The 10,409-nt window shown below is 36.8% G+C and overlaps 1 protein-coding gene across 1 annotated transcript; it reads right to left on the bottom strand.

Moving 5' to 3' along the window:
* Positions 1–7,028: 7,028 nt before the first annotated feature.
* LOC121254152 (NDR1/HIN1-like protein 12) lies at positions 7,029–7,965 on the bottom strand. Its single transcript, XM_041154110.1, has one exon. The coding sequence runs from the start codon at positions 7,784–7,786 to the stop codon at positions 7,136–7,138; it is 651 nt and encodes a 216-aa protein (XP_041010044.1). The 5' UTR covers positions 7,787–7,965; the 3' UTR covers positions 7,029–7,135.
* Positions 7,966–10,409: the final 2,444 nt, after the last annotated feature.

The following is a 10,409-nucleotide window of genomic DNA, read 5'->3' as shown; positions in this document are numbered from 1 at the left end:
CCTACCACGGGGGTGAAACATGGTCTCTGCTCTGTGTGATGCCCTGTTTTGATATGAAGATGATACTCAGTTTATGTTATGCCAAAGTATTACGGGTTTTACTTGTCTTAAAACCATCGCTCTGTTACATTTAGAAAATATGTTTTTTGTTCTGCAAGATAACTCTGTAAAATATTTTGTTCTGCATATTGCACTTTGTAAATGCTCATGTTTGCACGCTAGCATATGTCTCCTGCTTACTGAGTTGTTGATAACTCACCCTCTCTTTCTTCATAATATTTTCAGATGATATGGATAGTCCAACTGAGGACCGGGTTTAGTTTGGTGAGCATGATTAAGCCGAGGAGGGGATGTTAAGAGAAGGAATTCTGATGTCCTTCAGATTTAATGTCTTTTAGATTTAATTTTATCTTGGGTTAGTAAGACTCGTTAAGTTATCAGTTTGGTTTGTTATGACTCCCGGGAGATTGTGGACTCCTTAGTTTTTTTTTGTTCTGTTGCAATATTGGTTTTATGGAGTTTTCAATGTGTTTATTTAGAAGACTTGAGTTTGAGTTTTGATAATAAAGTTTTGTTGGAGATTTATTTTAGTTTTGTTGGAGATTTATTTTAGTTGTGTCGGAATATATGTTTATAAGTCACAGGTAGTAATTCTCCAAGCCACCTGGGTTTGGGGCGTTACAAGTGATGCTCGAGGAAGAAGAGTCGATCCCGCTCGAACCCTAAGAGCGGGAGGCTTGTCTCTTTTGTAGGAACTATGCATCATTTTGAGTTATACTCAACACTTTCTAGGGGTCAACCACTTGTATTCAGTCTGCTGCCTGTTGGGCCATAACAAGCCATTTGAGTTGTATATATTTCTAAGTTGATATTAAAGGAGAGTGATGGTAATTATTCCTTCTTTGTGATGTGGTTTTCTGGTACTTCGAGGTCTTAACTTACCTACTAAACCTATGTTTTCCTGCTATGATTTTACATATATAATCCTACATGTGCTCTTCCATCTAGACAAGGCATGTCTAACCCGACTAAACTCTGGGTGTTAACCCTTTGGTCGGCACCCTTGGCATCATAAATCCTCACGAGGTCTTTTACACGAGAAACAGGGTGCCACAAAGACCCTTGCCTTCCATGACTCTTCTTCTTCCCTCTAGTTTCTTCCTCTGTTACGTTGCAACTATTTGTAATGGAGCTTTTTAATACATTTCTGGCCACCGGTTTTCTCCTCCAAGTTAATGGTGTTCTGTAACTCTTGAAAGAAATTTTATAGAAAAATTTCTTTTGACCATAGAAATGTCATGAAATCCAGAAGGATTTCATGAATCAACTGATCAATTAAGTTTTAACCTGTTAGCATGTTAGGATCCCGATTCACGACAGAGACAGATTGTCTTTTTTATTTATTTGAGGCTCTTAAGAGTGTAATTTTATGAAATAAATTTCACCATTACACTCATATGAATATTTAAGATTTTATGTTACAATAAAAAGTTTCAAATTTTTTTTGGTGAACAGTAAACCCTTCGAGAGAGTGCGACGTGACATTTGGTTCAAACGGTTGCCAATCGCCATGTTGGATGTCCAAATCAATTTAGAATCACTAGAAAATATTTTTGAACACATGGCACAATCTTAACCATCCATTTGGAAATCCAATGGACACTTGTCAAAGGGAGTACAATTGTGTCAGTTAGGGAGTGAAAACCAAGGAAGTGAATAAATTTCTTACACAATTCACTATTCAATCCACTCAAGCACTATTTGGTCAACCACAAAGAGGGTTTCAACTCTAATGAAACTCCAAGCCTATATGTGCAAACCGAAATGCCAAATGGTTAGGGTAACCGAAATCCTAAACCTCCAAACCCTAGGCTTGTGGCTGATTTTGATTATGCGATTCTCACTTGGTTTAAGCCACTTCTACAAACAACCAACCATTCAAGTACACTCTCTGATACCCTTATCTATTCCCTTACATCTTGGTACTTACATCTGATCAATAAAAATTAGATTTGGACTAAACGCTAACTGAAACCCCATTGAAACCCCAAATGGAATGCCATTTTGTTAGACTCACATTAGTCCAGCTGAAACCCTAAATGGTTAGGATCAAACATGCTTATTTATAATATTAGTAGCTTTGGAGCTTTACTTGTTGAGATTTATAGATCTCACTATGGTAGTTTCAACTACCATTTATTCCAAATGGTAGATGATGTGTCAGGGATCGGAGTACCCATGCACACAACCGGCTGGACGACGTTGAATAGATCGAGGAGGAGCCTTGGGGAGCTCATGGAGTTGATCCTCTAGCTTTTGGATTATATTTTGGATCTGATAGCTGAGTTGCACGAGCAGCTTGGCAACTAGATTCGGATTTATATTTGTCTGTAAATATGGAGTTCTGTCTCCAGAACTATGTTATTTTGTTTACAGACAAGTTGAACAAATTTTATGACTTTTGTTTATGTGAATATTAATGGAAAGTGTTTATGTTTTGGGATTAATATTCTGGTACATTGTGTATTGCTAAGAAAAAAACTTATCTATTGTGATTATTGCACACCGTTAGAAACATGCTAGGTGCATTGCATTCTTAATTGTCATGAGCGAGAGTATGTAACCTGGAGTTGCATGTCCTGATGCTTAGGTTTTCTGTTGAAATTTGGTAGGAAGAACAAATCAATGGCTGGGACTTTGGGTGTTTTGAATTTTAAACGTGAATTGGGTTTCTGATGAATGGTGGATGTTTAAATCTCTGGTTGGTCTAAGTTTATGAAATAAGAAATTTTTATAAATGGTTTACATTATTTATTTAGCTTATGATCAGACTGCTGTCATTGTCAAGTGTCGATTGGTGTATCCAGGTAAGTGAGTTTAAATAACCTTGTATTTTTATTAAAAACTTTTCATCACTATATTTTTACTAAACATGCTATGAAATGTTATTGTTTAGAAAATTTATCTGCATTGCGTAAAAATCGTTGCATAATAAATCATTGAAAAAATTCATAGAAGATTTTTGTAACTTCATGTAAAGTATATTACAGTTATATTGACATGAAAACTTGTATGACATTTTTATGGAGCTAATCGTATGATAGGGTATGTGATATTTATATTACTATATTATATTGGAGAGGAGAGGATAAATACACTGAAGGACTTTGAGAATGTCTAGACCGCTCAATGAGAAAATGTATAGGGGATAATTACATTGAAGGACACTGAGAAAGTGTAAACTCGAAAATAGAGAACTAAATGGAAGTGCTTCTTTACTTAGTATAAGATTCTCAATTTACGTTCAGTACTATGATTTTAGTTATGGTGTTTGGTTTAGTTTATTTATGATTTAATAATTAAGGCTTATATGTTACACCCAACTTAATAAAATCCTACTAACAGAGGCTCATATACCTTCTACCTGTAAAATTACAGATATCAAATATTAGTATGAAAGTAAGGAAGTTTAGTGGACACTGGGAGGGTTAAAATGAATGCTATAAAATTAGTGTTATCTATAAAATAAGTGTTGTCTCCTATACGGCTTCCTCTCCCACGTACACATCAAAAGTAAGCAAAAGTAGTACTACTACTTCTTCATGCTCCCACCCACCCTCAAATTCAGTAGTACTGTCATCACGTCATGAGAATTTTTTTTATTGACACCGGATCTCTGAAAATAAAGTTCTACCGGATGTCTGAAAATAAAATCGTGATTAATTTGGAGGGTGTCATCAAAAGCTTCTCACAAATGCAATTCGGATAATTCAAGAGGTTGAAATTCTTCTAGTTTGATGACCTCTAAAAATTATTTGTATTCAAAAGAATTTGAACCTTAGATCTAGAGAGAGCGTACCTCAAAGACCAAGAACTTTATAACTTGAGTCAACTCTTAAAAATTCATCTAATTAAGTAGAATTAATCGCTACTTTGAGCGAATTCATCGAACTTTGAAACCTAAGACAAGTGGTGTACGGTACAATAACTCTTTTCATGTGTATATATATATATGAAAAATTATTCTTATCAACCACTATGCTAAACGTCACACCCCACGTGTGAACCGGGTTCACTAAAAAAAAAAATCGATTCTGCATTTTCTTCTCCCTCCTTGAGAAAGCTCCTTGCTTCTTCGCCTTGGTTAATTGCTCATTAACCGAAAAAATCGTATCCTTCAGATCATAAATTACGATGTTAATTAACTGCAAAAAAAAAAAAAAAAAAAAAAAACATGTTAGTTGCATATCTTCTTGCTGATTAGGAATGACAAGATCCAGAAGTGAAAACCCAACTAAAGCAAAAAAAAAAAAAAAAGAAAAGATACATATAAAGATGGAAAAAATTTCAATAATCCTTAAATCTGCCATAAGCTAGAAAGCTGTTCATTTTAAGGAAATGAGATCTAAGAGGGAGGTAGGGAGAGAGTACTGACTAAGTGGTGGAGGTAGGAATTGTGGGCGCCAGAAGTGAAGAGGAAAAAGAGAGTGAGGAAGAGGTAGAGGAAGACAGAGATGGCAGAGGCCAAGAGTCTGAAGGTGAATCCAAGGCTCTGGATCGATCCTCCAGCATCAGTTATCTTCTTCGAAGTGCGTGCGGTCCGAAAGGTGGCCATTTTTTTTTCCAAATTTTCTACCTTTGCTCTTTTGCTTTATTGATGGAAAATGATTGCTAATTAAACTGTGTGAGCATGTTTTCTGAGTGTGCATGGGCTGTCACCCACACACCTCAGACTCTGATTCTGACTCGGCAACATACCATTACTGAATAGTTGGAGGGGCGACGCGGGGTGGCGCTGGGCAGAGGGACGGGGCGAAGGGAGGTGCTGAGCAGAGGAGGTTCAAAACGATGCGGGGTGCTATGAATTCGAAATGCATTTTCTTCTCCCTCAAAACGACATTTCAGCATTTAAAGAAAAAATAAGATAAAAAATCTACATCAGGTGTGGGGTGTAGAACAGTAGCAGAAGAACTATATATATATAGAATAATTTTACTTCTATATATATATATTTTTAATGAAGAGACGATGTCACATGTCCAGTAATGTCCCCGGCTCCATTGTATTAGAAAAACCTCACTTATGGCAGATGAATACCATTTCAACATCCAAGATCTACAGGATTACAAAAATTCAAATAAAAAACAGCATATGAATCAATGACCAAACAACGAAGAAACTAAAACACAAAACTAAGTCAACCGAAGCTAAGACGGAAAGCCAACTATTTCGTAAACAACGTAAAAGAAACGAAGAAGGAATGCGCCAACATAAAATTAAAAGTAACGAAGACGAGGTCCCTTAGGATGACTGTGCCAACGTAAAAGTAATGAAATTCCAAACCAACCGTAAACAACACGATCGACTCCAAGTAAACAACGTAAGCCCATGTAAACAACGTGAGCGGCAAACGGACCACTTACCTCCTTCTTATGTATGGTAAACCGCACTTATCCAAACGTAATATCCCTTTGAGCTCCCTTGGGATGTGATTCGACATATACTCCTGCATCATCCCAGCGCTACCACCTTTAGCGAGCCAATCCGCAGCTTTATTCCCCTGTCTAAACACATGTTTAAACCGAATATTAAGACCTCGAGTGAACAAAATTACCACCTTTCTCTAGCCAATTCACAATTAGAGACGAATCTAATTCAACAACAATATTCACCAAGGCCCTTGCCTTGCATTTGCACAAACCAAAGAGGACCCCAGCAACTTAGTTTTATTATTTGAACCAAATCCAATATATTTAGAAAAAGCAACAACCAGATTTCCTTCATGGTCTCTAATCAAACCCCAGCACTCGATTCCCCAGGTTTTCCAAACTACTACCATCTGTATTTAATTTGAACCAACCCACCCCCGACTTCTCCCAAGAGACTGTAATAATTTTTTTTTTTTTCGAAAGAGATACAACTGGCAAGTTTAAGTCTTCATAAATAGCTTGGTCTCGATGATGCAAAATTCCTGACTCCCTAAACCTCAAACCATCCCAGTGGAGCCAGTATTTAACCTTCCTTCACAAAACATTAAAACAATCCTTGTGTCCCTCCATACGAGCCGAACACCTCCACATCCATAGATTCCATATTAAAATACTTGGAACCAGCCCAATCAAATTACCAACCTTTGAAGACTGTTTTGTTTTTCAAAACCAAGCTTCAACACTTGCCGGCCAAGACCGATTAGCCACATAGGGACCACCGAAGAAATTGGAGCACAATTGCCAAAGTCTAGCCGCAACCTTGCCATTGTATAGAACATGCTTTAGGTCTTCAAAACCTCCCTGTGGACAACATTCACATTTAGAGGCTAAGGGAATTCCAATATGTCTAATCCTTTCATCCACACTAAAGCTATTGGTCATTGTCTTCTATAGAATAATTTTACTTATCATCCTCACACACCACACACCACATCTATTTTATTTTTTTTTTCATTTTTCCTATAACAAATAAGTGGTGTATAAATGATAAATAAAACAACTCAATTAGTTTAACAAGAATAAAATGAAATAAAAAATAATAAAAATAATATTAAAATATGTAAAGTGTGTAGTGTGGGATGATTAAAATATGCAAAAATAATATATATATATATATATATATATATATATATATATTATTTTACGATTCTACCTAACTTCTTCTTTAACCTTTTTCTCAATTTAAAGAGATCAATACTTAGGCCTTAAGAGATCAGCTTCAAAAGCAAAGAAGGGGAAAAGGAGCTTTTTCGTTTTGTCCATAATTCAAAGGTAATTGAGTGGCTAAGTCGACCTCTTATTAATTAGATGAAAAGATCTGCATGATCATATGCTCAATGTTGTCGCCGCGTGGCTTGAAAATTGGCTAAATTCAGAAAGCGTCATATTGAAAGTTGTACCTTTACTCTTTCAAATGCTCTCTTTCTGCAGATCAGTGCGTATCTGAGACTTGCCTATAGCCTGCCTTTTTCAGGCATTCAACCGGCCATATTTTCGTTTCTTGTATAGAAAATAAAATGAAAGACCGATATATCGAACTTGTTTGAAAAGAAGCTTGAATAATTGAAAGCTAGAGAGATTCCCCAGAAAAACTGAGAGATTTTCGTACACATACCATGCGTAGAAAGATAAAAGAAAAGTGGTGATCATTTGGATTTGGAGCTGCAACGTCGCGAGTTTATGTAGGATCCGTTTGATGTATGGAATCGAAGTTCGCAACTCAGGTGGCACCAGAACTTAACCGAGCCAAGCAACCCTACTCTCCACCGAGTCCTCGATTTCCCTTTCAAATCGAACGTGATTTCGTTTCTCTTCAACGAAAAGTCGAGTTGCTCCATTCGAGTACGATCCAATGGAATTTGGGACGATGGAATCACATAATTAAAAACAGTAGAACTATTCTTGCTCACATCGAAGGGGCCGGCAACTAGTTTTGCTATTTGCAGCGCATCAAAACTGAGGACGAAACTTGTATCGGAAAAACTTGCATGTGCTTTTGCGTTGTCGTTCTCCGCCCTGATATCAATGGCCATTTGGATTTCGAGTAGGCCGGCTTGATCATAACGAATGGTGTCCAAATGGGCGGACGTGACGCTGATGAAAGGCACCCTTGGACGTATGATCATGTATCCAACGAACACCACGATGCCTGTGATTATCACTGCTATAGATAATATCGTGCAGACTATGGCTGTGACCCAAACCAAGGGGTGGGTTCGAGGCTTAAACCTAAACCTGTCTTTCATTGCGAGCGATCGAGTGGTTGGTGCCGGCCGGAGATCAGTACGTGGCAACATTTATGTTAAAGGTAGTGAGTGGAGGATTTTGGAGGGCTTGGCGTGGTAAAAGGATTAAAACGTATGTGTTAGGTTCTTAGCTCTAATTGGTAGGGAAGGTTTAGGTATATTCCTTTCCTGGTTTTAAAGCATTTGTACATGAATATATTATCATGATTTCTGTATATATAAAGTGTAAACCTCTGTATCGCTAGGAATCTTGGGTGCTTTATTCTCAAAAAGCAAATACCAAACTTGCATTAATGCTGAATACTTTTTCTTCTGTTTCCTTTCGTTTTCACTCCCTCATTTATTTATGAACATGAGGTGCATTCAGCCGCTTCATGAAACAGGATATGTACCAAACTTCTTCGTGCAAGGAATTGTATCCCTCATGCGCAACATGATGTATATGATGAGGTATGTTATCTACGCTGGAGCCCAGCAAACGAGGAAAGCAAAAACACTACCGAAGGAGAGAGTTTTCTTGCTCAATAATACAAGATACTTATACTATATATATACTGTATTTTGATAGAATAAAATATTGAATATGGAATAGTTAGCAGCCGAAATAAAATAGTACGTACATCCTGTCATGGTGATTCAAGAATAAACAAGAGCTTAGAAGAAATCTCACTTTCAGAAAAATATGTTAAACGTGAGTATGTAGGAGGATCTTCTGGCCTATGCCTTTTGATTGCCGTGCCAATGGTGTATACAGATCCTTTATTTATAGGCTAGGCTAGGGACCCTTGAACTATTCCTCCCATCAAGGAATATCATGAATTATCTATTACTAGTTGTTCAATAGAAATAAAACTCTTAACACCCAAATTTAATTGAACTTCTTAACAAATTGTGGCATATGGTTCACTTTAAATAGAATTCTAACATTCTCCCACTTGACCCTCGCGTCACACAAATTTCCATATAGGGTGACACAAAAACAAATATGGCCAAACATTGTTTATTTCAACTAGTTATAAAATACTCCCAGATAAAGAATACTATACATGAATCATGGCAGTAAAGCCCTTTATAAAGTCAAGCCATCCCTTCCATGTATCACATGTACAATACCCTTTAAATAAGTACCATATGAGCAAACAACTTTATGAATGAACTTCCAATAAGTCATTCAGATCCTACTTTACATTATCTCCATTGATAAAAACAATATGCGCAAAACAACTTTATTCTCCAAAATAAAACCAAAAGGAATATTGTATGTCTATAGACCAAATAAAGAGAAACTAAATATAAAATAAATTGACAAGTCTCATATTGTCCACTTGACCCATAAACTGCAATACTAGTAAGCATTTGGTCATGGGATCTACAATCATCAAATTAGTATCTATGTGCTCAATAAACACCCTATTCCTCTTAATGCTCTCTCTAATACTGAGGTACTTGGGGTCGATATGCTTACTTCTGCTACTTCTTTTATTGTTCTTGGAGAAGAAAACTACAGCAGTGCTATCACAGAAGATCTTTAGTGGCATGTCCACTAAATCAACAATCTTAAGACCATTGAGAAAATTTCTCGACCATAACGCCTATGTAGTAGCTTCATAGCATGCTATGAATCTGCCTCCATAGTAGACGTAGCAACAATAGTTTGCTTACAACTTTTCTAGGATATAGCACCCCCAGCAAGTAGAAAAATATATGCTGAAGTAGATTTTTTGGTGTCTACACATCCCGCAAACTTCGAGTCTGAATAACCAACTACCTCTAAACAGTCAGTGTGTTTATAGGTCAATCTGTAGTCCTTGGTTCTTTGTAAATATCGCAAAACCTTCTTTGGAGCCTTCCAATGACCCAAACATGGGTTACTTTGATATCGACTCAATAATCCCACTGCAAAGCCAATGTCAGGTGTAGTGCAAACCTGTGCATACATTAGGCTTCCTACTACAGATGCATACAATATCCCTTTCATCTACTCATGCTCCAATGCATTTTGAGGGCAGTGGATTTTACTAAATATTGCATCCCCTTTGACAATAGGTGCCACCGAAGCCTTATAGCTCTTCTTGTTGAATCTTTCCAAAACCTTTTCAATGTAGGCCTTTTGAGACAGTCCCAAAATTCTTTGTTCCCTGTCTCTGTGAATTTCTATGCCAATGACATAAGATGCTTAACCTAAATCCTTCATTCCAGAGTTTTGAGAAAGAAACTGCTTGGTGTCATGAAGAAAGCCTAAATCACTGCTTGCAAACAAAATATCATCAACATATAGGATGAAGAGACTGTATTTACTCCCACTGACTTTAAGGTATATGCACTGATCAACAAGGTTCTTAATAAATCCAAATGAGTTAAAAACCTTGTGAAACTTTATATATCAATGGCGAAAGGCCTACTTAAGTCCATATATAGATTTCTTTAATTTGCAAACTCTTCGATTGTTAGTTTTAAGATTCTCATGTTGTAACTTATACGAGGTCTTCAAGATCCCCATTTAAGAACGCCATTTTCATATCCATCTTATGTATGATTTCTAAAATACTACACATAATCATACGTCCTCCATATGAAGGAGTTTTAGTCTGCTCTTGTACTTCCTCAAATTGTAACTTACGAGGATAAGCACTCTCACTAGGTTCAGCATTCTCAAGGAATTTGACATTTTTAC

Source organism: Juglans microcarpa x Juglans regia, chromosome 3D (genome assembly GCF_004785595.1).
Source record: "Juglans microcarpa x Juglans regia isolate MS1-56 chromosome 3D, Jm3101_v1.0, whole genome shotgun sequence".
Taxonomy (NCBI): domain Eukaryota; kingdom Viridiplantae; phylum Streptophyta; class Magnoliopsida; order Fagales; family Juglandaceae; genus Juglans; species Juglans microcarpa x Juglans regia.
Note: the sequence above shows the minus strand (reverse complement) of the source record. Positions and strands in the feature narration are given on the sequence as shown.